The sequence below is a fragment of the Parasteatoda tepidariorum genome, chromosome 6 (genome assembly GCF_982258835.1).
Source record: "Parasteatoda tepidariorum strain Cologne lab strain chromosome 6, Ptep-v5.0, whole genome shotgun sequence".
NCBI lineage: Eukaryota > Metazoa > Arthropoda > Arachnida > Araneae > Theridiidae > Parasteatoda > Parasteatoda tepidariorum.
Window position 1 is genome coordinate 52,294,867 of NC_141760.1, and position 27,230 is coordinate 52,322,096.

At 30.0% G+C, this 27,230-nt stretch overlaps 2 protein-coding genes across 3 annotated transcripts in view; both read left to right on the top strand.

Annotated features, from left to right (window-relative positions):
• The window catches only part of Lis-1 (LisH and WD40 domain-containing Lis-1), a 53,015-nt gene extending 41,632 nt beyond the window's left edge, over nucleotides 1-11,383 (top strand). For both annotated transcript variants that reach the window (XM_016049877.4, XM_016049878.5), the window contains exons 6-13: nucleotides 1,447-1,543; nucleotides 1,631-1,702; nucleotides 2,892-2,994; nucleotides 5,823-5,919; nucleotides 6,682-6,813; nucleotides 6,894-6,995; nucleotides 7,133-7,289; nucleotides 9,160-11,383. In XM_016049877.4, the coding sequence (XP_015905363.1) occupies nucleotides 1,447-1,543; nucleotides 1,631-1,702; nucleotides 2,892-2,994; nucleotides 5,823-5,919; nucleotides 6,682-6,813; nucleotides 6,894-6,995; nucleotides 7,133-7,289; nucleotides 9,160-9,233 (834 nt within the window). In that variant the 3' untranslated portion in view covers nucleotides 9,234-11,383. The remainder of the gene's footprint in view (nucleotides 1-1,446; nucleotides 1,544-1,630; nucleotides 1,703-2,891; nucleotides 2,995-5,822; nucleotides 5,920-6,681; nucleotides 6,814-6,893; nucleotides 6,996-7,132; nucleotides 7,290-9,159) is intronic.
• A 5,756-nt stretch (nucleotides 11,384-17,139) lies between these two features.
• Nucleotides 17,140-19,568, top strand: LOC107437771 (glycerol kinase). Its single transcript, XM_016049872.5, has one exon. The coding sequence runs from the start codon at nucleotides 17,286-17,288 to the stop codon at nucleotides 18,942-18,944; it is 1,659 nt and encodes a 552-aa protein (XP_015905358.4). The 5' UTR covers nucleotides 17,140-17,285; the 3' UTR covers nucleotides 18,945-19,568.
• Nucleotides 19,569-27,230: the final 7,662 nt, after the last annotated feature.

Below are 27,230 nucleotides of genomic sequence, written 5' to 3' on the forward strand. Positions count from 1 at the left end.
TTGCACTCTTTGTCACTCATGACAAATTTTGAATTTTAAGTATATTATCAAATGTGTTGCATTAAACTCTTTTATTTCTTCAAAGTATTGGGAAGCAAGACTACAACTTAGTTGCCAAGTGTCTGGCAATTGTATAAATGAAAGTTAAGCTAATTCAGTTGATTTGCACTAACTCTTCTAAGACTGATTGAAACCTTTAGGGAAATCAGAATTTCCGCTCAATCATAAGTATATGCAGATAGTCACTGTAAAAATGAGGAAAATTCTTGAACTATTTCTTTTATCCATTTTCAAAGGGGGATTTGTAAAGAGTAGAAGCTTGTAGGGATTAATAGATTCTTAGAATTAGGCAGATTAACAAGTACTTACCAGAAACCTATTCCTGAAATAAAGGGAGTTGCGAAGAAGATGTGCTGCTTTACAACTTGTTTGTCCTCAGGGATCTGTCTGGGCCAAATTTACTACCGTTTAGCCGTACCTTTCGCAAATTTAACTTCAAAACGGTAGTTTCACAAAATACTTTTGCTTAAAATTTTATCTTTGTATCCCGTAAGAAATAATAAATCCATATTTTTATCATATTTTTGTGTTGATTTTTTTTAAATATAATTTTAAATTTTTACAAATTATGTCTAAATTTTCACAAAATAGGTACCTCTCAGAAAAACCTAGACAGACCCCTGGTCCTAACGTGTGTAACTAAATCATCTAAGCAATAGAATAGTTATTCTTATATTTCAAAAATAGTTTCATGTAGTATTATGCAAAAAAAAAAAAAAAAAAAAAACAATGAAGGGTAGTGATTTGCTGAGCAATTATATGTACTTGTATACACACTAACTTGCTTAAAAATTTGTTTCTTATTCAATTTTGAAACATCTAAAAATAATATAATAATAAGTAACATTTTCAAAGTGTTCAAGAGAACTTTTTTTACTAAATGAAAAAACTCCATAATTCCCATGTCGGCAATAAAAGGCTTTTGTATGTTGTGTTCTTATCTTCTGGAAATTCCAGAATTTTGTAGAGTACTTCTCTAGAATCAATACTAAGGAACAGTTGATGTATATATATTTTTGTTCGAACATTAGTGCTGGAAGTAGTGCGAGATAAAAAAAATTTGATTTTCATGGCTGAGTAATTATTTCACAATTCCCTTGTTGGCAATAAAATGCTTTCGTATGTTGCATTCTTATCTGCTCGAAATTCCTGAAATTTGTTGAGTACTTCGGTGGAATTAATATTAAGGAACAGTTGATGGATATATGTTACCATTGAAAAATTTAGTTTGATCATTATTTGGTCTCAGGTGCTGAATTAGTGTGAGACAAAAAGAGTGTGATTTTCATGGATGAGTTCTTATTATTATACCCTATGTTTTCTATTTGATCTTTATAAAAAGTGAAATGTGCACATGCTTTGAGTAAAAAAGGGAATTGTTTTCAGGTTTGGGATTATGAAACTGGTGAATATGAGAAAACTCTGAAGGGCCATACTGATTCAGTTCAGGATCTTTGCTTTGATCATACTGGCAAATGGTTAGGTAAGTTAAATGTTTTTTTATTTACTTTCGCTTCAACAAAAGTTTCAATTAAAATCATAGTTTGCTAAATTACAAATTGATTTATAGTTTCTTGTTCTGCTGATATGACGGTAAAGCTATGGGACTTCACTCTCTTCGAATGTGTGAGAACTATGAGAGGTAAATATATTAATCATTTCATTTTGAGTATTAGCAGTAAAAGCATGATATAATAAGTAGAGCTTAGTATAAAGAATCTACTTTTACGATAAGTATATAAATCACCATCTAAATGTTAATATTAAGAAGCAAATATGATATGCTTAGAACAAGTTAAAAATGTCTAGCCTTCTATTGCGATTTTTTGTTAATTGAAATCCATTCTTCAGCTATCAGCATTATTCCGAAATGAGCTATGTTATATGAAAAGGAACAGAATGAAAGACAGTTTCATTTCTAGCATCAATAGATAAAAATAAATCCCATATATTTATTAACCCATATAATACAGCCCATAATAACCGTTTCATATACTTACTTATCCTCTACGTGCCTTGGGCACTTAAGGCCTCCAGCATATCCCTCCAACGCCCCCTGTCTTTAGCAATAGATCTTGCTTCCTCCCAGCCAGATATTCCACATTCTTTTAATTCGCCCAAAAACATGCACTGGATGGTAAGTCTGGTCTTCCTCTTGTTCTCTTACCATCAGGGGCTCATGTAAGCGCAACAGATGAAATTTTTTCTTTGGGCATTCTTAGGATATGTCCGAGCCAGCTCCATCTTCGTTTTTTAATTTCATCTTCGATTGTTTTTATTTTAGCTAACCGTTTCATATGTATCTCATATATTTATTAGCCAAACATATGTGAACGACAACCTGCCAAGCTATCGCTCTTTTTACAAAAGAAAATTTTTTTCTACTATTTTCAGAAATTCTGCCACACATTTCAAGAGAATGTACTCTTCTTTATAATCTTATAAGAAATGTATAGAAATATCCATATTCCTTTATTTTTCCTTTTTTACAATTTTTGAAATGAATATTCTGTGTAGGCAATGTCAAAAGTTATTGCACTTCATTTAAATTTTTTCCCTGTATCTCCTAGTCCAGTCTACTATCTGCAGGCAAAAGCAGTGTGGTCTGAATTTGAATTTTTCATTTCTATGGTGGTTCAAAATAAAAAAGTCTATTTTCTATTTATATAAATTTTTTCCTATTTTGAATTAAATACGTTTAATTGTTTATAATGATAGTCTCTTTAATGACAATTCATTTTGTTGATCATGACAAACTTTTACTGTATCTTGTAGTTTATAAATTTGTTGACCTTTAATCATTATTAATAAGTATTTTTTCCCCATTGTAGGCCATGATCATAATGTGTCGTCAATAGCCTTTTTGCCTAGTGGAGATCACATCGTGTCGTCTTCCAGGGATAAAACTATAAAAATGTGGGAAGTGTCAACTGGGTGAGTTTTCATTCTGCGAAGCATGCAACACACTAATTTATGTAACCTTTTTAGCTATATATTGCGCTAATTTCTTCTCTTTTTAGCTTCGCAATTTATTGGAAATTCACTTTTCAATCATCCATACAATTTAGTATCACAGTAACCATCACTTTTCAAAATGTATCGACTATTTGCAAAATTATTTATAAAAAGTTGACCTGTTCGTATTTTATATATTGTGTTCTGAACGAATTTTTTTTTTTACATAGGTTCTAAATTCTCTTAATGTGCAATCAAAGTTTAATAAATATAAAGCTCATTGTGTGAAAAAATATGAAAAATAAAAAAATTATATAAAGTGAGACGAAATAAGTTGTATACAAGACAAAATATTTTAAATGCGCTATACTATTAGTATTGAAAAAAAAGTATTTAAAAAAATGTTTAATTTCCTGACTGGTACAAGATATTTGTCAGACAAAATTTTGTATGTTAGTAGCACCAGATTGCATGTAATAGCAAATTCAAAGTAACTTCATATGCATAAACAATTTAGAAGAATGTAAACTGTTATTAAATAAATATTTATACAGTACTATTGTATGCCAATCAAAATATACTAATCACAAGAGATTGTTTGATCAATATGTATTTGAATGAATGTTCAGTGAATGTATATGGATCATTTGATTTATTTTGTTTCTTAAATCTTTAAATAATGTACACATATAATGAAGAAATACTTTGGAAAGATTTGTTATTTGCTTTCTATGTTCAATCATGATTTGATTTATGTAAGATTGTTCACCAAAAAAGAAAATGAGTTGTTTTAGATTTTTTTTTTTTTTTTTATGATTATTTTATTTATTATTCTTACACAAATGGTAATAAAATAATTGCTGTGTTAAATGTTGTGATGGTCAAAAACTGAAGGGAAAAAAAACTTTAGCATTTTTTTTACCTTCTACATTTTCTGAATGTGTGTTAAGTATAAATTTTATTCAAACTGAGTTTTCTTTAATATTTGGAATTTTTTTCGACATTGGGTACGAGATTATATTGAGTTTGAAAATTTTATTAACTTGATCTGTGATGTCTAGTTATATTTAATCAGATAGAAACATTTGTTTCAATTTACCTAAATTGTAACTCATGAAGAATTTTAAGAAATAAAAATTTTTGATAAAAATTTAATTAAAAGTTTCTATGCATACCAAAAAAGCAAATTTTCTTCCTGGTGTGCCAAAGAATGAAAATGCTTTGAAATGTAGCAACATGGGTGGATGGTGAACTTGCTATAGATTCTTTCATTGTAACTAAATTTTTTTTATTAATCTATTAAAGATTCTATGATAGTCACATTTAAAATGAAAAATTTAAATTTAGTTATACATTTATTTTTAAATGTTTGATGATTGGTTTAATTTTAGAAATTTTCAGCAAAATAGGTGTTTTGTTTTTAAAGCTATTTTTTTCCAAACCGAATTTCTAAAAACATTATGCAAATACCAATATATTTTTATAAATATTTTTAAGTTTAATTAAAAAATTGTTTGCTTTGTCTTTATTTAATTAGATCAGTCATATAAACAATTCACATCTTCAAAATATTTTTAAAAAAATATCTTAACATCTTTAAAATATAAACATATTTCTGTTTGAGATATTCTTTTTTCTTAGAATTAAATTGATTCTACATCAAAGTGCAGGTTCATGAATTAAATTGAAATTAAATTTATTATCTGCCAGCAGAATTGTTTTGCATGCTACTTCCAATATATATATTGCTTATATTTCACACCTCAGTTGCACCTGTTCTTTATTGAATAATATGTTAAATATCTAATATGTAGATGTAAACTTAATACTGGGAAAACCCTCTGACTGCATTTTTGCTCAAAATAAGATGAATTCAAATTTTATGTATTAGGTGGACCAGAATGTTATGTCGCTTCGGTGCATTTGATATTTGTGATCAAGTTTTTATTTTTAATCAATAATATATTCATCCTCGTTAGCAACAACCTTTCAATGCCGGGCCTGAAATGGATCGAAAAAATGAATTGGTTTTTAAAACTAACGAATATTTAAAGTGCCGAAACAACATTAATTTCCTGTCCCCCTAATAATTTATTAGTCTTTTGACCTAAACAACTGTAAGAGTCCTATTTAAACTTTGGGCCATTAAATTAAATATTCTAGTCAAACAATCCTATTCTAATCTACCTTAACTGTATGGCGCAGCATGTCCTCTTTTGGACTTTGTGCCACTAAACCCTACATTCAATTCAATTCTAATCTACCTTATAAGATGATGTTGAACATCACTAGTCAGTAATTATTATTTTTTATTTATTATTATTTATTTTTTAAAAATAGGAAGTCATCTATTACTCTGCTCAGCTTAGATCTAATAGTGGATGTAAACATAGTAGATTGCATTTTTCACTTACCATTGGTCAGATTAGTGCTGCTTGTCATAACTTTGGTGTAATGTTAAATACTTTGTTTACCTTCACTATCAGTTCTCGCTGTACAAAATTTAGTATATGTTTTTATTATTATTATATTTATTTTAAAGGCTTGACATAAAGGGCCGGAAAATTTTTTGCTATGTTTCTTTTATTTATTTATTTTTATTCTATTTTTTTTTTACAAATTTAATCAGCTTTAATAATTGACATCCTCTTTTCTTTTTATTAAGTAAAAAGAATATTACTGTACCATTGATTATAATAGACATAAAATTTGTTGTATAATGAAATTATTTTGTAAGATATTTATCATTATTAAATAAGTCTTGAATGTTTTCATTATTGTTTATTTATTTATGAATATTTTGGCAGATACTGTGTGAAAACATTTACTGGTCATAGAGAGTGGGTAAGAATGGTTCGTGTTAATCAAGATGGATCCCTTTTAGCTAGTTGTTCTAATGACCAGGTAATATTCTCTGGTATAAATCAAGGTTCAGATTAATGAAATAGTAAATTTGATTGTTAATAATATAATACTTTGACTTAAATACAATTAAGTTTCTTTAAAAAATACATTATCTCATTCTTTTTAAATTGTAGATTTTACTGAGCATGAATATTTCATACTTAGCATAAATGCTTAAAATATAAAAACTTCATTTATTAATGAATCATTTTTGCTTAATTTAAATTTATTTATTATTTTTTTGAATAAGTATAATGGGATCTAAAATAAATTTTTAATAGGAACTTTAAAAATTATATAAAATATTCAGGAATAAGTGGATTTAAAGTTTCACAAAGACTACAAAAGATGGTACATATGCATATTATGTTATGCCTAATGTTTTATAAGTTGTTCAAAATATGAAAATAATTTACATTGTATTTCTCATTGAAATTATGAAATAACATAGAAATGATTTATTATGAGTGCAGCAAATTATTTATTTATGAAAGTTCTTCTCATTTAATTGAAATTTTAAAATTTCAATATTTGGTAAAAGTTAGAAAAAAATTTATTTATTTATTATTACTGTGAGGTACTGATTTACCCAGTAAGATTTTGTTAAATATACAAATAGTTAATTCAACCTGTATTAGTTCCTTATTAGATTAAAATTCTAGAATACAGTATTGAATAAAAATGAATTCACTGTACCTGTAAGAGAGCATAATGTTTACTCATTTGATACATATTTATTGATGTCAAACTAATTATTTTCAGACTGTGCGAGTCTGGGTCGTAGGCACGAAAGAATGCAAATTAGAACTGAGAGAACATGACCACGTAGTAGAATGTGTAGCCTGGGCTCCTGAATCATCTGCAGCTGCAATTAATGATGCCGCGGGTGTTGATGTAAGTTGAATGAGGAAAATTGCATTGTTGTATCACAATTTATCAATTATATATTATTAATTTTAATCAAATATTTTCAGAACAAACACGGTGTCAGGACTGGACCATTCCTGGTTTCAGGTTCTCGTGATAAAACCATCAAAATATGGGACATAAGTATTGGAATTTGCTTGTTTACACTTGTAAGTCAATAAAACTGTCTCTTTTAAAAAATAAATAAATAAAAATAAGTAATAAGTCAATAAAACTGTCTCTTTTAAAAAATAAATAAAAATTAATCAAATATTTTTATTGAACACTCTTTTATTTTATTTTTTAGCCTGGACATGACAATTGGGTTAGAGGTGTGAAGTTTCATCCAGGAGGCAAATATCTTGTTAGCGCATCAGATGATAAAACTCTACGTGTGTGGGATGTAAAAAATAAGCGTTGTAGCAAAACTATTGAAGCACATACCCATTTCTGCACCTCAGTAGGTTAGTATAACTTTTAATTATTTTTCATGTATTCTAATTTTTCAATTAGACGTTACTTGTTATATTTTTTATTTAAAAGAGATATTTAAAGATTATTTAAAATTTCTGTTCCTTTTGCTGCTTAGCTTTTATTCCTAAAAAACCTGCTTAGTACTAAAAAATGTTATTGTGTTGAACATTATCTTTTAAAAAGTAGAATTAAAAAATTTACTTAGTTGTTTAACTAGAGTAATAAGTATATTTTGGAGAAAAATATATGCTAAACTTATTAAATTATTTATTTTTTGTTAAATTGTTTAAAAATAATAAATTAAGGCTAATTTTAATTATTCACAAGTGCCAATTGCAATTTAAAATTTATGAAGCATCTTCGTTGAGTAGAAAAATCTTAAATCTCTGAACTTCCTGGTCATTTTCACCCATTGCAGTTGAGTAATATACCATTTCTGTACTGGTTGAACAAAAGGGTTTATTCAGCATTAGGGTGGCTACTACTTTTAAAAAAAAAAATGTTTTATGCCTAGTGAAATTAACTTTCCTAATTAAAAATGTAGCATTTTGAAGAATAGTAAGTTTGTTTGTTTTTTTTTTTTAAAAAAAAAAGAAAGAAAGAAAGAGTGGAGTAATCCAAAGATTCTGGAAGAGTGAAGTTCTTCTGGTGAAGAAACATTTCTAATAATTTTCGGTCAAACTGAACTTATATTAAATATTCAGAAATTTTAAATTACTAATGGATCCCCTAAGAAGATATCTCAAATTTAGATATCCTTTGAAAAAAAATTCCTTTCTAGACAGAGTGATTTGTCTGTTTTAGTTTTGCACTAAAATATTGTAAAATCTTATTTGCACAATTTTTTCCTTTATTGATGAAATATTCTTATTATTTATTAACTTTGTTTTACTTTATTGTACTAAAATATTAAATACATAGTTACTGTGTACAAATATTGAAACTAAAAGAAATAACACTTGTCGACACAAATATAAAAAAGAAAAAGGATGAACTGGCTAATATTTTAATTTATTTTTAACAGACAGATTATCTATTACAGATTTAACTGCCCAAAAATTTCATTGCTATATACATACCAAATGCATTAATAAACTGTGTTAAATTTATATCAGTATGGCAGCTGGTCCAAGGGACCACTAAGGATTATTTTTGTTGTGGTCCTAATCTTGTTTTAGTGGTCTTGAGCTTTGAAATATTGTTCCTCGTTTAATGTTTCAAACTAGCACATTCTTTTTGATTATAGGCTTTGCTTTTGTCTTTTTACCAAAAGTTGAAAACTTCCTGAGTTTTTGTTTAATAGGGGGAGAATGGTAACAAGTAGTAAGAAATCATTTGATTATTCAGGGTTTAATGCATTTGATTTTAAAATTGTGTGGTTGTGATTGTTTTATGCTAAAAGAAAAATAGAAAATATTTCTGCTTAATTTACCAACACATTTTTCATAGGCTTATACACAGTGCTATTAATTCCTTAAAAAAATGTAATATATAAAGTTATATTTTGCTACAGGAGTAGGCAAAATTCCTATTCTTAGAGCTGATTTCAAAGAAAAAGGCTGTCATTGTTCTTAGCATATGTGTGTAATTAGAAGATTAAAACTAGCCAATGAAAATAAAAATTAATTCTAGATAATTTTATTAAATAAGTCACAAATTAATAAAATGGAACTAGACTTTTTTGAATGATTTGTAATGCGAAATTTGCTATGGTTTTTTAATACCAGAATTGAACTCAGTTAGTTTTCAATTCATCTATTTTGTGTCATTAAATGTGTGCAGGTGTGATATTTATTTTACCAAGTAAAGCTGTAGCTGTGTTGGTGTATTCATAATTTTTTTTCTTCCTTTCATTTTTAGATTTTCATCATTGTGCTCCTTTTGTGATTACTGGAAGTGTGGATCAGACTGTAAAGGTATGGGAGTGTCGCTAATGATGCAACTTACGATACTCTATAATAGCCAAAAATATATGAAAAAAGAAGTCATACATTCTAACAGCTTTAGCTGTTCACCAACTGAAGAATAAATCAAATACAGCTAAAACAATAGTGAAATTTAATTTGTATCGCAAGAATGCATGTTATATCTTTCTATAATATTAAGTGCAAAAAATTAAGCTTGCTGTTTCAATGTTTGAATTTCCCACATGCAAATCTTGATTTTTCACTTAAATTATTGTATTTTACAGATATTTGTACCAATTATTTTACCAGTAGTGTGATTTTATTTGAAAATATTAATTCAAAAATTTTAACAATTGAAAGGCTTGCGGCTTATCAATAAATAAAAAAATTAACTTATATATTGGACTTAGAGGAGGTATTGTACAGAATGCTTCCACCACAGTTATCTTGTATAAGCTTGTAAAAAAATTTTATGGATTTATTTAATATTTATTATGGGGAATTTTATTTTATTATCAATATTAATTTATGTTAAAAAAAATTTAAAGAAAATTCTAATTGATTGAAAAATAGAACTTCCTGTCTACTAAAGTTTGCCTTGCCATTTTTAGCTGGAAATTTGCTGCTTTATCATTGTTTTCAAATTTATCTTTCCTTTTTCTTATCTTTATTTCTGTAAAAAATAAAAAAAAAATGAAATCTTTTATTGTGTAATTGTTATGTGGCTTAATTTAATGAGATCTGTTTCTAATCTTGTATAAATAAAATATTTATAAGTGTGTGTATATAATTTCATTTTCAATGATGAATTAAAAATGCTTCTGTAAGTGGTTTAAAAAAAAACTGTGATATGGGCTTATTTTTACATTATGTTTACTTTGTGTACTATAAAATGTAGTGCTGATGTTGTATTGATTCTCTTTTTTTCCCCTTAAATAGCTGTTTTAAAATTAAATATCAAATAATTAAAATTTTAATAGTGAGGAAATTTGAGTTAAAAAATTTGATCTTGATAATAAAACATACTTTTATTATATGACTAAATATTTGTCTACACAGATTTTCTTGCAAGTTGTAGTTTCAAGTGTAAAGGTAAAAAAAAATTAATAAATAAATAAAATGTAATATTTTTAATTATTATAAATAAACATGGGATTAAATTTTATTTCAAACACTTGTTAACTATCAATTGTTGTACTGGAACTTTCCCAAATATTGCTTTATCACTGAAATTTTAGTATATAACTCATAACTGATATATCATTTATTGTTACAGTACTAACTTTTTGGCTATATTTTTATTTTTGATATTAAACATTTTTATCATATTTCTGTAATTGTTTGGAGCAACAAAATAAATGATTTTCTTTAAAAAAGGAAGAAAAAAAAGTAATCTGCATGCAATGCTTAGGATTTTAGGTATAATACTATTGCAGGTACTCCTAATTTTTTAAAACATACATGTTTGTGCGTACAAATTTTTTACTTCAAATTTTGACTTTTCTTTTCCATAACAAATTAAAATTTAACGTTAAATTCAACTGTCTGAGTTACAAAATTTAAATACTATTTGTTTTTTATATGATAATTTTAAAAAAAAAAAAAAAATTTATGATTTTGGCCAGAAAAAAAAAAGAGTTGAAATGTCAGCTGCACTTTGTAGTTACCAACTATTAGCTCCCAAAATCTTATCAAATAAATCAATATTGTACTGCTGAAAGTTGATTGTTAAAAGTATTGTGAAAACAAAGCTATGTTGTTTAGGAATCTATATAAATTATTTTGTGCAAAGTATTAGCTTTGTAGAAAATAGCTGTAGACAAAAATGATTCATTTGTACATATTTTGCTCGACCATGTTTCAGGCCTTGGAGCTTTCTCTTTTCTTTGAAAAAGCTGGGTTTATACAAGTTCTAGGTAGATAAAATCTATTTGAAAAATAAAATCCTCAAATCTGCCAATGGAACTACAGTTGTGCATGTTTTATTAGCAGTGTTAAAAGCTTGTACGTTCAACCTCCAAATGATTGTTAATTAATAAAACTACAAGTACTGCTGTGAAATATTGCAAAATTGTACATAATTATGGCTGATAGGCCAACTCGCACTTTTAAAAATAACACCTTGCATTGTGCAACATTTTGTGTTTATATTGGCTTAATAAATTGTATTGTCATGATTTAGTTTCTATTTTATTTGACTGCCTCTTCTTAAGTTATCTGCTGGGTGTCACAGAATGGATAATTTTTCATACAATGTCATTACGATAAGCGTGCATTTAGGAGTCTTTTTTTTCGATTCGCTCAGTTCGCGACGAATCTATCGTAAATCTACTTCAATCATTTATCGTTTTTTTTGGCAGACATTTGTCTCGTTTTCAGCTATTTCTGTTTGATTTTTTTCAATTCCAATATTTTTAATATGACATCTTAATCGGAAATTCGATAAATTCTGAAAAACAATTTGTGTTTTGACAAACGATTGTTTCTACCAATAAGAAAAATATATATACCCCTTGATCTTGAAAATTACATCAATACGAATTTTTCTGGACAAATCTTGTATTTTTATTAAAATACCGAATTTCGTTATTAAGTGATCAGAGCCTGCGCTAAAGCATTCGCCGCCTCGTCAAATGCGATGAAATTGTCAATTCGGTGAAACAAATTGCTTTCTGGCGAATGATTGTTTCTACTGAAAAGAAAAATATATAATTCTCCTTGTTCTTGAAAATTACATCTATGTGAATTTTTTTAAACAAATCTTGTATTTCTGTTATTCGATTACAGTAATTTCCCTTAGATATTTCTCAAAACTATTTAGAGTTATATTAAGCCTAGATAATGTAAGTAACAAGAGAGATTATGTAAGCATGAAAAAGTTAAATACAAATGAAAATGTTCGTTGCCGGCGCGATATCGCGTGACGAATTTCTTTCCTACAGTTAGTGTCAATAAAGCAGATTAAGTGGTAGCTAGATGTATAAATCATCCTCCAACTATCTGTCCAGGAAATAAGTATTCTCGTGACAATAGTATAATCTTTATTAGTACAAACTTATTGTAAAATTTAAGACGGTTGCTAAATTAAGAAAATTTTACCTTTTTAGATTACCATATAGTATAACCACCTGCACATAGCAGAACAATTAACGCATTAAACCCAAATTCCGTTGAAAAACCTGTAAAACAGAATTAAATTATTCAAGTAATATATCTTCAAAAATTTTTTTTTCCGGAATGATTACAATCGCGTCAGTGAAAATTGAACGAGACAGTAAAAATTCTATTTTTAAAAAATATGGGACTTAAAGTATAAACCGTTTTATTTAAATGTAATAAAACATAGTTGAAATATATAAAAACATCAAATGTTGCTTCAGATTTATCCTACATTTATTACAGCTCTAGCCTGAGAAGTTATCAAAAATTAACCCCAACCTGTTTTTTTCCTCAAAGATGATAAAACGTCTACATTTTTTATCTTCCATTCATTGCTCATTTATTCCTTCCTTACTTTAAAATGACTCTTGATTTGAATTTACATTTTTAAACTAGCTCAATTTACAGTAAATTTATATTTTGACTTAGTTTTCTATGAGAAAAAATTAATAATAAAAATTAGTTAAGATTTGCCTAAAACTTTTAAATTTGGTTAGCACTTTTTATATCTGGCTAGCCCTTAGTAATAATTTTTTTAAACGCTCGATTCACGACGATTCCATTTCCACATTAAATTCCGATCGCTTTTTCGGCAGTTACTTATTGTTATTTCGGCCAAACCATCGTTTTTAAAATCCTGATATATTCTTAATAAATTATTTTACTACTAGCAAATTTTTAAAATATAAGAACTACGCTAATTTTAGTACCGGTTTATAAAATGCACTACTTCAACTACGGAATTATTTTAAGTTAAACTATCTTTTTGAAAATAAGATTTTAAAGTGATGCAATTTTTTTGCTAAATGCAATGCTCTTTTTTGTGATGGATGTGTTCTTTTTTTATTTTTTAAGGGATTATAGTAGTTTTTTTCCCCTCCAGTTTCGAGCACCCTTTTTAAGCTCTAGCTGTCTTACTTTCAAACACACAGTTTTCATTTTCTGTCCATTAATATTATTATTTCAGGGTCAGGGTGTTCAGCTGTAGGGAAAACCTGGAATTATCAGGGAATTTATTGATTCTGGAAATTTCAAAAAAACAGGGTGAAGTTTAAAAACAACAAGTGATATATGTTTCAATTCATGAGCAGCGCTTCACTAAGAATGGCACAAAAAAGTTTTCTTCCAAGTGGTCCTGAAGTTTTGGATTGCTTTTTCAGCAGTAATTCATTTTTTTTTCTCCTGTCTTTTTCCCTATGAGTTTCTCAAATATAATTTCAAATTTGAGCTATCACTTTTCTTTGTGACGATTTTATCGAAATTTCTCATCTTCTGATGATATTTTTTTTAAAAATCATTTATACTTTTCAGCCTCTTTCAATTGGTTTTTCAAATTCTCATATTGTGGGAATTTGGAGCTGGAGTACTTCGATTCAAGCGGTTCCATTTTAATTTTACTTCGTTGTGTTAAAGATTTACAGCAATTATTTTATACTTATCATCTTATCGCATAGTTTTTCAAATTATGATATTTTAAGTACTATTTTATTACAACTTGCGAATTTCAAATTTGATATCACTTTTTGATGACTTTACTTGGCAAGTTTGATTAGTGACGATTCCATCGTAATTTCATGTCATTTGATGATTTGAAGCCCTTGGGAGTTTTCACGAGCTACTTACCATTTTTTTGGTTAAGCAAATGCAACGAGATTGCATGTTCGCAAAGTTTCTTATAAATGATTAGTGTCAACAAGAACTTAACAAATATGTAAAGCTGTAGATGGAAGGCTGCAATCTTAAAATAATTAAGCTAATCAGTGACTTTAGCAAAAATCGCTGATTTCAATTGTTTGTGGTCACAAAACTATTTTTATTTTCATACAACATTGTTGTGTTGTTTTATATTTTCCTTTAATAATTACATGTTTTAAACTTTATTTTAGAAAAATAATCTTCAATTGTCTGCTTTCATAATTTTTTAGAATGTTTTTCTTGAATCATGCAGTTCAATAGATTCTTTTTATAGTTAGGACTACTCTTCAGAAACTTAATTTCAAAATATTTTGTTTGGGGCCCCGAAAATTTTGTGGTCCTTGGGCCTGGATTTGTCTTGATAGGTCCTTGCTTTTTTCAGTTGTTATTAATCAATTTTCAAGTCTTTCCTCGTGGTTTTTTTTAATGTTATCTCGATAAGAGTCGATGTTATCTCTATAAGAGTGCCTTTTGAATTTAAGGAGTCACTTTTTGAAGTTCACAACTATCTTATCGTAAATCTAAGTCATTTAAAGATTGTTTTTCCAGCAGAAATTTGTCTTTTCTTTCAGTTATTTCAGTGTGATTTTTTTTCTATTCCGATATTTTTAATACGATATAATGGTTAGTGAATTTTGTATTTTAGTAATCACTTTCTTACACGTTTGGTTAGCGAAGATTCAATATCACATCCACATTAAATTTCAATGGCTCTTTCGGCAGTTGATACAGTTACTTATTGTTTTTTTAGCCATTTTAACATTGTTAAAATCCGAATATTTTTAATATGTTATTACGACAAGCAACATTTCCAAAATACGAGAATTGCGCTAACTTATCAGCAGAATTATTTTTATGAACTTAACCCTTTGAAAATACGATTCTTTTTTAATAATAAAATTATGGACTTCGTATCTTTTGGATTTCTTAAAAGCGATGCAAACTTTTGTGAAATGCAACTCCTTTTCATGATGCATGTTCTTTAGGGGGATATAATGTCCTTTTTACTTTCAAATACCTAGTGTTTATTTTCTAACATTAAATTGTTCGTCAATATTATTTTTTTAAACTTTACTCCGATTGATTATATATTTTAAATGATAAAATATTTTTGTTTTAAATAAAGTTCAATATTAAATATTATCTGCGCAATAGAGGAAAAATCTTGTATTTACAGGGAATTTGTAAATGTCTTCTAGTGAAATATTTGTTATGAATTGTGTTAAAAATTATGGTAGGAAAAGACACGAGTTTATAATAAACATTCTTTATAAATTCAATAATTGGACAAGCATCAAAGTTTTTGTATCCATGTTTGTTAGAAAATTTTTAAGGCTGGTTTTATTATTATTTATTTTTTTAACTTTCCACACATAAAGCAGATAACTCATTATCGAATTTTATTTTAAAAGTGATCTGAGAGCATATCTAATTAATGACACCGTTATAGGTGATCGAAATGGGCTACTGGTGGCGTAAAGCAGAACTCTCTACCTATGGCAACACTTCGCATGCTTTCACGCGTGTGGAGAGTCATAGGAGAGAAGGAGGTACTTTAGTTTCTGTCTTGATTTTTAAATGGATTAAAAACTTTTAAGTTACGAATCGTTATTGAACTGAAGACTAGATATTGAACATAGTTATAAAAGAAAAGGTCCTGGAAATTTGAAAAAAATATTTTTGACCAGTAAATATAAAAAATATTAAGAAAGGGGAAAATATAGAAGTTCATTCCCATACAACTGTGGAGAGGGAAGGGAGGGGAAGACATGGAACCGGACATTTATAGATATTAAAGCTTTTACTTCAAAAACATTAAATTTATAATAATAAATATTTCCATAGCTTAGGTTTAGAATTGTACGTTTTACTTCTTCTACATATTGAAGAAAACACATAGTTTGAACATAAAATTAAATAAAGTGAATACAAAAATACTCATTGGCTTTAAAAATTGAGGGGCTGTGGTAGTCCAATAGTTAGGAAATCACGCTCCGGTGTGGGGTGCGATCCTCGACTCCGCTAAGATCCACAGCGTACATGCGATATACCTGCACGTAAAATCTGTAGAATCGAAAGTCCTGTAGTCATTCGCTGAGCAGTACAGAGGGAACAGGTATCTGGAGAAAATTTCCTTCTCCATCAGATCTATGTCTAAAATGAGGAAGTGGTCTGCCTAATTTTTATGGCTTGTCTTTGGATCATTCTCAGGGATGTTTCCCAGACCATTGCAAATAGCCCGTTGTGGTGCTCTAATGTTATTTAAATAAAGTACCTACCTACCTATCTTATTAATTGAGATCTGGTTAAATAAATAAATTTTTCATAAGTCATATGGTTAGAGAAGCAATTCACAGAAGCTTTTAAGCTAACCATAAATGATAAAGTATGAAATCAAACTTACTATCTCAAAATTAACATGCTTTATTTTATCGCAGTTATTTTTATTATTTGATTTGATATTGAAGACTTTTCCGAAAGTACTAAATTTTTTTTAAAGAATTCAGTTGAGTAGTTCTAGAGAAATAACAATTAGAATTATGATTAAAAAAGTGTGAGCAATATGCGTTAACAAATACATTTCTGTTTAGAATTGGTCATCGAAAGGGGCTACAGGTGGCGCAGTCCAGAACTCTATATATGGCAACACTTAGTTTGTTTTCACCAGTAGTGTGTGGATAGTCATAGAAGAAGGAAGCACCTTCTATACAAATAGATTAAAAACTGTTAAGTTAGAAAACTGGATGGAACTCAAAACTGCATTAAATATGATTCTCAAAGAAGGCGTCGTGAAAATTCTAGAAAATATTTTTGTCAGTTAAATACGAGAAATGTTATGTAAGGAAAAAATACCGTAGCACATTCCCGTACAACTGAGAAGAGGAGATTGGTCAAGACATGGAACTGGCCGCTTGTATTCGAGTGTCTAGTGTATTTGTTATTTGCCTGGCTTGACCTATTTTATAGTTTTCCTTCAAGTACCAAAAGAGGGCAATAATCTAACATAACTATATAATCGTAGTTTTCAGGCTACCTCAGTATAACAATTCAACTAGTTGAACATGGTAACGTTAACCGTGATTTAATAGTATTAAAGGTCTAGGTCACATGGGGAGTAGAGAGATAAACAAATACAACACCGTCTGCACACGCACAGGAAAAATTGTTCGCTAAGCCGGCATTAAATTTTTCTTGTTGAAATTTCATAGAAAATTAAATTATAAAATGACCGATTCAGTAGGAATTTCGGGAAATCTATCTCACTTAATCGGAGCTATAGACCAAGGTACTAGCAGTTCAAGATTTCTCGTTTTCGCTAGTGAAACAGCCGAAATCGTTACATATCATCAAATCGAAACTAAGCAGTTATATCCTCAGGTTGGCTGGGTTGAACAGGATCCTCTCGAAATTTTATCCTCTGTTCAAACATGTATAGAAAAAACGGTTGAAAAGCTTAGAAACTTTGAAATTAATCCTCTTAACATCAAAGCTATAGGTGTAACTAACCAGAGGGAAACTACTGTCGTATGGAATAAGTTCACCGGTAAACCGCTATACAATGCTATAATATGGCTTGATACTAGAACTGTGGACACTGTTGATCAATTAAAAAATAAAAGAGGTTCAAAAGCAGTGGTAGAAAAGTGTGGTTTGCCAATCACAACATACTTCAGTGCTGTCAAATTGCGATGGTTAATTGAAAATGTCCCACAAGTTAAAGAGGCAATTGAAAATGATTCTTGCCTGTTTGGAACAATTGATTCCTGGTTAATATGGAACTTAACCGGAGGAGTTAATAGCGGTATTCATGTAACAGACGTAACAAATGCCAGTAGGACGATGCTCATGAACATAAGAACTTTGGAGTGGGATCCATGGTTGTGCAATTTTTTCCAAGTACCAATTTCTATATTGCCGAGTATTAGGAGTAGCTCTGAAATTTTAGGTTGCCTTTTGGGTAGTTCATTAAATGGAATGCCTATCTCTGGTTGTTTAGGTGATCAAAGTGCTGCTCTAGTAGGCCAACTATGTTTTAAACCTGGTACAGCTAAAAATACATATGGTACTGGATGTTTCTTATTATGTAACACTGGAAAAGTTCCTATATGGTCCAAGCATGGACTACTAACTACTGTAGCCTATAAACTGGGTCCTGATAAGCCAGTTACTTATGCCTTAGAAGGTTCTGTTGCTATAGCAGGTGCTTTAATTCGATGGCTGCGAGATAATCTAGGTATAATACAAGATTCAGCATATATTGAAAAACTTGCTAGTTCTGTTGAAAGCACACATGGTGTATATTTTGTTCCTGCTTTTTCTGGTCTTTATGCTCCTTATTGGCAACCCAGTGCTAGAGGTATTATTTGCGGGTTAACGACATTCTCGACACGAGCTCACATAGCACGTGCAGCTTTAGAGGCAGTGGCTTTTCAAACATGTGAAATAGTTGATGCTATGAACTTAGATAGTGGTTTTCCTTTAGAAAATCTAGTAGTAGATGGCGGAATGACTAATAATTCTCTATTAATGCAACTTCAAGCAGATTTTTTGGGTCTTAAAGTCATACTACCTTCTATGCCAGAGACTACAGCTCTTGGTGTAGCTATGGCAGCTGGAGCAGCTAAAGGTATTGAAGTATGGGATATAGATTCTACAGTGTCAAATGGCGTCACAACTGAAACTTTTTATCCGAATATTTCATCGGAAGAAAGGAACTTGAAATATTCTTCGTGGAAAAATGCCGTCAAGCGCTCAATGAGATGGGAAGATGATAAAGTTATTGATAATCCCATATTAAAATCATTGCCGGGGGGATTATTTGTATTTTCGTCCTTTGCGCTTCTCCTTTTTGCTGAAGCCTATAGCAAAAAATGTCTTATTTAGGTAGATATAATTATTCATCATTTTCAAATAATGAAACTTGTGAAATAATGATGAATGCTAGAAATAATTTTGTGAGAAACTGATAAAAATTGGGATTTGTGATTAAGATTATTTTTTACAATGTGTGATATTTTTTTTTTCAGTTTCCACAAATCAATTAATTGATTTAATTAGGATTTTCAAATAATGAATGCAATGGAATAAGATTGAGAAGTTTTCTGTATTTGTACCTGCACCGAAAACAGTCTCCAAGTTTTGGTGACTTCAGTGTAGTTCCTTGCTTGAAAAAATATCATGCAAGGGGACCAATTCAAAGTGTATAACTACTTTGCATCCCTGGGCAAATCACTACACATTTTTTTAACTCTCGTAAGCTCAAAATATCTTTGCTGCCTTAATGAAAACAGGTACTGATACAAAAATATCCTCATGAAGTTGAATAACAGCTCTATGATAATTTTGTGAGAAATTGACAAAAAATTGAGATGTGTGATTAAGGTTGTATTTTATAATATGTGATAGAATTTATTTATTTTTTTTTTACAATTTTCTCGAATCAATTCTTCTAAAATATGCATTTTTAAAAAAGGTAAAACACTTTTGGTAAAAAAAAGAAAAGAAAAATCTCAGTATTCAATAACTTAGCATTTTCTTGCAAATTATTTAAATAATCTGAATCATTCCTGCATAAATGGATTTAAAAGAAATATAATTTGATAATAATATAATTATACAAATGGGTATAGTTATTAGAGCTTTTTGTCCTGTTAATATATAAAATAGATTTATTAAGACATTGACTGAATCAGATTAATTTTTAATGAAAAATAAAAAATAAATTAAAAATGTGTATTTTATTTTCGTCTTGTTTCTTTAAACTTATGCTACAATTGTGTATAAAACTTTTAAAAACCTTGTCTCAACCATAATGAATTTTGTTGTAAAATTTTAATGAAGTCGCTAATTTGTTTCTCTCTCAAAGCTTATTATTTAAAGAACACATGAGTATCTCAAAAAATTATGGGAGCAAACACAGTAAAAAACAAATAAAGAGAGTGCTAACTTGAAGTATATTTTATTCTAAATAATGGTTTGTAAATATAACACAATGAAAACTATTTAATAACTTATGAAAAAATTTAATTAATAATAGTTAAGCTAGGTAGATTTGAAAGGAAGTGCTATTCTATGTGAATAAAAAGCCATGTTGATTTGTTTTCTTTAAATTTATGTGGTGCTTCATAATAAATGATTTGAATACTCGTTAAGAGAATAAGCTAGTTTTATTTTATAGTTTTTTATAATTTAAAATGAGCTACAAGCTTATTTAAGTAGAGTTTCTGCAACAAACTAAGAATATTCTAAAAATTAAAAACATACTTGTAAAACTAAGTAAACAAAAACAGAGTAAGGCTTTAGACATGTGTTGTCAAAAAATTATTAAAACAGTTAAATGTCTAGAGAATGGTACTCGAAAATTCATAATGAATTGGAAGTTTTTCTAACATAAACTATATTATCATAAAGAAATATAATATTAAAATATATTTTGTTGTATAAGTATTAATGCATAATTAGCAATAATTAAATTAAACTAATAATAATAATTTTGAGTCAATGGGGAAAAAGTTTATTTTATATTTACATTTATTTTATTTAAAATTTTCAATGAATTTTTAAGTAGTCTGAATGAAATCTGTAAATATTTGATTTATTAATTTATATTTTTAAATGGAAGTATTATGTTGGAAAAATTAGTTATTTTTTCTGTTAATTTTTAAAGTTGACTGTCTTTAAGTCCAAATTAGAACAATACATTAAATGCAAAATTATCTTCAAGAAAAAAAAATATATATATATATAAATTACGAAATGAATAAAAAAGAGAAAATGATTTTAAGATCTAAATTTCTAGTTGCTTTACTTTTTAAATAGTCTCAATGAAATCTATAAATAATTGAGTTATTAATTTGCATTTTATATTTTTAAATGGAAGTATTATGTTGCAAAAATTAGTTTTTTTTTTTTTTTTTTTTGTGTTAATTTTAAAGTTGATTGTCTTGAAGTCCAAATTAAAACAATGCATTAAATGCAAAATTACCTTTAAGAAAAATTTATAGGTATATATAAATTTAAAAAAGAAAAAATTATTTTGAGAAATCTACATTTCTAGTTACTTTACTTTTATTAAAAAAAAAATAATGGCATAGATAACAATTTAATAAAAGTGATGCTACTCATTTTTATTCAAATTTATTTATTTCTGGACACGTTATTGCTAATATTTGAACTATAATTCACTAAAGCAGTGTTTCCCAAAGTGTGGTACGCGTAACCCTAGGGGTACAGGAGCAGTTTAGCAGGGGTACACGTTCTTATGCGAAATATCTTGCGAAAGATTAAAATTTAATATTTTTATTTAAAAACAAAGCTAGCCATGAAAATTTATGATGACATATTATTCTATTGGCTATTTTTTGCAGAGTTAACAGTTAATAATTAGTGGTGTCAACAGCCAGTTGAGATTTTTAACTTTTGTGCAATTTTTTACAGTAAAAATAAATTAATTTTATTATTAGTGGTACACAGCGTTACGAAAAATTTAGAAAGGGTAAACAAAAGTCTTAAGTTTGGGAAACACTGCACTAAAGTATTGCAACACTTACAGTTGCACTAAGTTAATTCCATTAGATTTAAAAAATATCTTTACTGCTTTTGGGCTATTATTTAATAAAATTAATTATCAATATGAAAGTACATTTGTTATAAATTTATAAAAGGTTCAAAAGAACGGACATTCAGATGTATAACATAGCTGCAGAGTGTAGTGTTGTAGTCTAAGCAGGTTATGAAAGCTATAAAATGGAGCAAAGTATGTTCAATATGTTAAACATTATATATCCATTTTGATGAAGTGAAATCTTTTTTTCTGAATGCGTGCCTCACTGTGCTAACTTCATATCTTGGCTTGTGCAGACAGTAATGCATGCTACATACCAAATAATATACAGATGTTAGTTTGTTTCAAACTTAATCGAAGCATCATGACTCATATTCATTGGGGCACCTTGATGTTCAATTTTTTAAAATTTAATTGGCGACATATTTTTGACTTATTGTAGAGGACAAAAAAGCTTGATCTTGCATCACACTATCAAAAACAGCTTGGACAATCTAAGGTTGATATTGTGAAAAAAAATTCCTAGAGCAACTATCATGAAGCAAATATTTACTTCAATAATAATTTTGATGAACTTGACTTTTTGATTTTTATTTATTAGACTAAGAGAATATTATATATATTTTACTTTCCTTTATCAAAATATATAAATAAAAAAATACTGTTGTGAAATTAGCCGAGGAAGTATGAGTATTTTTCTCAAAGGTTTATTATTGACTTGTATTATATAGTATGTAAATGCATTCCAAAACCTAATAATGTTTGTTCATGCATTAAATAATTTATTTTGAATTGCATATGGATGACTTATGATTAAATTATTTAAATTTTGAAGAGAGAAAACAAAACTTGTCTGATGCATTTTTTCCAACTAAATTCACTTCAAAAGTTCAGATTTTTTTTTTTTAAGTCTACATGTTCTATACCTTGATGTAACTAATTTGTTGTTGTTTCTCATCCCCACTGGTTTAGCGGAGCTAGACCAGGTCCATGAGTCCATTCACCCTCAGGAAGTCAAAAAACAAGACCGGGCCGAGCAGAAAATCCTCCTTTTTAAAATCCACACAGCTAAGGAGGTGGGCTGGGCTGGCTGCACTGGAGAAACATTTGTTGCAGGTGGGATAGATCTTTCGCTGTTGTTCATACCTCATGCACTTTATGTGACCACTGATGAATCTAGTGAACGCGGTTTGATCGAGTCTATTACCTTTGAAGGTCAAAGCACGACCCTGCTTATCCCCAGAGTACCAGATATGTACTGGGGGAGTATTCCAGACTAGCTGGACACCTTGCTTTCTAATGGAGTGAATTTCCGAGGATGTGAGTGCCAAACTTTCCGGCAGAGGTTCATTTGTGCCAAGTTTAGTTAGCGATCTCATTCCCGTACAGAACAACGTGGGACGGAATCCACTGCAAATAAATATCCCGCTTCATGGAAAGTTTACTGAGAAGTTGTAAGATTGCCGTTCCAGCCCTATCTCTCACTCTGGGCCATGCACTCAAATATTGGATAGAGCTTCTACTATCCGTTAGGATCCAGATAGGGTCTGGCAGCGAATCCTCTTCAATTGCGTGCAGTCCTGCCTCAATAGCAAGAGGCTCCTATCGGAAAACAGAACAAGAATCCGGGTTTCTCATTTTAATGCTGATATCACCATCAGGTCTCTTGATGTAGACTCCACTTCCAGTACTACTCCGGTCGTCCCTGCTACCGTCTGTATAAACGCAGAGTTGTTAATTATTTCTAGAGCCAGTTGTTGTAGCAATTCAGGAACGTCTGAATTTTTATTTGTGCTTAATGCCAAATCCGGACTAAAGTGTACTCTTGGAAGCCCACGTGAAGGGTCAACGCAAGTCTTAAAGGAATGTTGTTCGACATCCTGGTAGACTGTATTTAGGGAAATTGCACGTGAAAAAGGGCTATCTCTTCTTAGTCTCTGATTATTGGTCCAATGTAGGAGGTAGTCAGCTGTTCTGTGCTGGGCCCCATAACTAAGTAGTTTACTAAAATATTTCACTAGACAATTCTCTCTTCTCATATTTAATGGCAGAAGGTCTGCTTCAAATAACACAATTTCACCAGTGCAGGAATGTCGCAAACCTGTAAATATGCGTCCCGCACTCTGTTGAACTCGATCAAGTCTTCGAAGATTGGAGGCTGACGCACTCGAATAAATTTGTTGACCATACTCTAATATAGGTCTCACGAGAGCGATGTATGTTGTCCTTAGCGTGGTCGCGTCTGCACCCCAGTCACGGCCAGAGATGTACTTAAGGATGCTCAGTCTCTTTCTGCTCTTGACCACCAGGGCCTCAATATGTTTGTTGCAAGTAAATTATGGGTCTAGTACAAAACCCAAATATCTAGGGTGCTTTTCATAAGTTTAAGGAATACCTCTCAGAGATATCTGGGGATGATAATTATAAATATGTTTATTGGTGGTGAAGAAGCTTGTAACTGATTTGGAAACATTGAATGTTAGTTTATGTTCTGCAGCAAAATCCTGGACTCTTGCAAGTGCTAAGTTGAGATTTGATTCTAGCTTTTTTAATGTCCGAGTCTGAATCCTATAGAACGATATCATCATCAAATAAACCAATCTTGCTGGCTCCATTCAGCCTCTCCTCCAGTTCCCCCAGAAACAGTGAGAAAAGTGTAGGACTCAAAACTGAGCCCCGAGTGACTCCTTGGAATAGTTTAAAATTGTTGGAGAGGGTGTTAACATATTTTACTTTGATGAATCTGTTCGGCAGAAAATCTGAGATCCAAGCGATGGCTCTGCCCCCAATGTTGAAGGTCTCATAAAGCTTAACAATAAGTTTCTTTAGCCAGACTATGTCAAAGGCCTTTGATAAGTCCAGAAATGCAGCAACGGTAGGTTTAGTGGGTTTCATATTTTGGGCATCTTTAATACTTTGACTGAAATATAGGATCTGATCAGTGATGCTGTGACCCCTCCTAAAACCATATTGTGCTCGGGGGAGTTGATCTTTGGAATCTAAGAAAAAAATTCAGTCTGCAGAGGATCATTTTCTCCATAAGCTTGCATGAGACACTAGTCAAAGCTATTGGCCTATAGTTGTCGGGGGAGTTTGCAGACTTGCCAATTTTTTGCATAGGAATTATTAAGGCTCTCTTCCAGTCTCGGGGAAGTCTACCGCATCTCCAAGAGTGGTTAAAAATGTCTAGCAGAAATTGCCTTCCACGTATACCGAGATGATCAATCATGACACCATGAATGTGCCATCCGATCCTGGTGATTTGGAAAGGTCCATGGAATGAAGTTGTTCCTTTTAATTGAAGGTCCCACTACGAACTTCCAAAAATGAATCAATGAAAGGTATCTCTTACCTTGCCATGTTCTATATGTATAAGCAGTACGACCAACCTTTTTTATATATAGGTCCGGGGTTGGCGTCAATATACCTAATGATAAATATCTAATGACGACAGCCAATTTGAATAACAATAGAACATTTTATTGTTCTAATTAACAAATCATGACGATGAATGAAATATGATATCTACAAGTTCAGTGATGATGAAAAAGTTCGACTTCCTCGCCTGAATACATACACATATCTGACCTCAGCGTAAGGAGTTACGGTTGCAGTTCGACAGCATAAGGAGTTACGGTTGCAGTTCGTAACAAAAGTGTTAGGGGACAGCTTCTTTTGGTTGAAAACCTGGAGCACCCGAAGGTAGAAGTCTGACTTGGCTCCGTTCACCTACTAGCTTTAGCTGGGCATAGTGGGATGGCCTTCACGCCTAGGGTGGCCTTACCAGGATTTAAACTCCCGACGTACATCGCCCATCCCGTCCAGTGCCACCCCCCCCCCGCCACATTGAGGCAGCTAGTAGGACTTGGGAGGGTAATTTAATGTAGTACATAAAAAATTATTTCGAATCAATTTGAAGCAAAAATGGAATTTCATGTTTGAAGATGGAATCTTGCAACTGAATTTCCGACTAAATTAGCTAGAGCACTCAAATATCTGCTGGAGTTCGTCAGGACAATAAAAATTTTATTATTTCCTAAGAGCTACCTGCAGAATTTACCGTCCTTTTCAATGACCAATCAAAATTTTGACTATTTTTCTACTATATAGTGTCCTTAAATCTCTACTGGAGCTCTGCGTTCCATTGTGATAAAATTTCCACTCGTTTCCTGATCACTACAAAAAGTTTACCGCGCTATAATCGCCAATGGAAATTTATCATTAATCATATTCTCTACCACTCACCCATTCCAGTCCTGTAAAATTAGACCTTTCTTTTCATAGAAAGCTTTATTTTATTATAACTGATAGCTGAAACTGCATAGCATAGCTTTCCAATCTTTTTTCTAATGTATCCATTTCTTTTTTCTGTACACTTCTCCCTTTTTTGAGGGAAATGGAAGTGATTTGAAGGGGAATTGAATTTCTTCTAGACAGGTTAGTAAAATATTGTTTCTGGTGAATTTTTTTCAATCTGAATTGAATTATACAAATTCAGAGCCAATCGAACTGTTTGTTCAGAAGTTATAAGTGTTTTATGTACAAAAAGTACAAATATGTACTTGTACGTATTTACGCTTCTTATTTGGCTATCTAAACAAGTTAGACATTGTTTCCTTTGCGTTTTTTTACTCTGAATCGAATAAGGCTATACATAAATCTATAGAACTCATAGTTCAAATGTTGCAAGAGTTTTTATTTATAAAAAGTGCTTCTTTTGACTCATAGCAAGGCTGCTTAAATTTTAATTGGAGTTCCTTGCCCGATGGCGAGTTTTAATCGCTTAATGTCCGCTACGAGCAGAACTTGCATCACTGAATAGAATTTATCATCAATCAAAATTTTGACCATTTTCATACTAGCTAGACTGCTCATATTTCAAGTGAAGCTCTGTTTTTGATATCAATACTAGTGGAAAAACGCAAATTTTCGATGTTTATTTTTTGTTTAATTATTAAAAAAATTGTTTTCATTTAAGGGGGAGGAAATGAATGTACATGTGTCGAGCCCCGGCTTCAGAATCGCAGCTACATTGTCGTAAAGCGTAGCATCGTTCATGCAGAAAGGTTTTGTCTTTCTTTTCTTTAAATTTTTGAAGAATTTTTTCCCCCCTGCAGAATTATGTTTAAAAGATGCCTTTCTCGCTTATCGGACGGGATATAAATGCTCGTGATTTTTCTATACACATTTGAGAATAAAAAAAAATCGATGCAAGTTTAAAAGATAGTTCGCTCTAGTAATCATGCTCTTTTTTTTTCTTTCAAAAAAACATTATATTAATAAAATATGACGGTGATTGAGGATTTAGTAGCAAATTCAGATATGTAGCAAACCAACTAATCAATGCGGTATATTATTTTTTTTAAAAATTTGGTTGAAATAAAATCGATCCAATATTTATTATATATTGCGCACATCAAAATTTTAAATCACGCATTTGAAACTTCTCGGATTTCATCATAAAATATAACATCATAAAAAGCTCCGATTTCATGATAAATATATGTAGTGTTATGATAATTATTTTCGACAGTTATTGCGTGCAATTTTTACTTTTTTTGAATTTTTATGTATTATTTCTACACGTAATATTTGAATCGCCCATA

Bases quoted from the DNA above. Each gene is read 5' to 3' on its own strand.
- LOC107437771 (XM_016049872.5), top strand. From the start codon at position 17,286: ATGACCGATTCAGTAGGAATTTCGGGAAATCTATCTCACTTAATCGGA.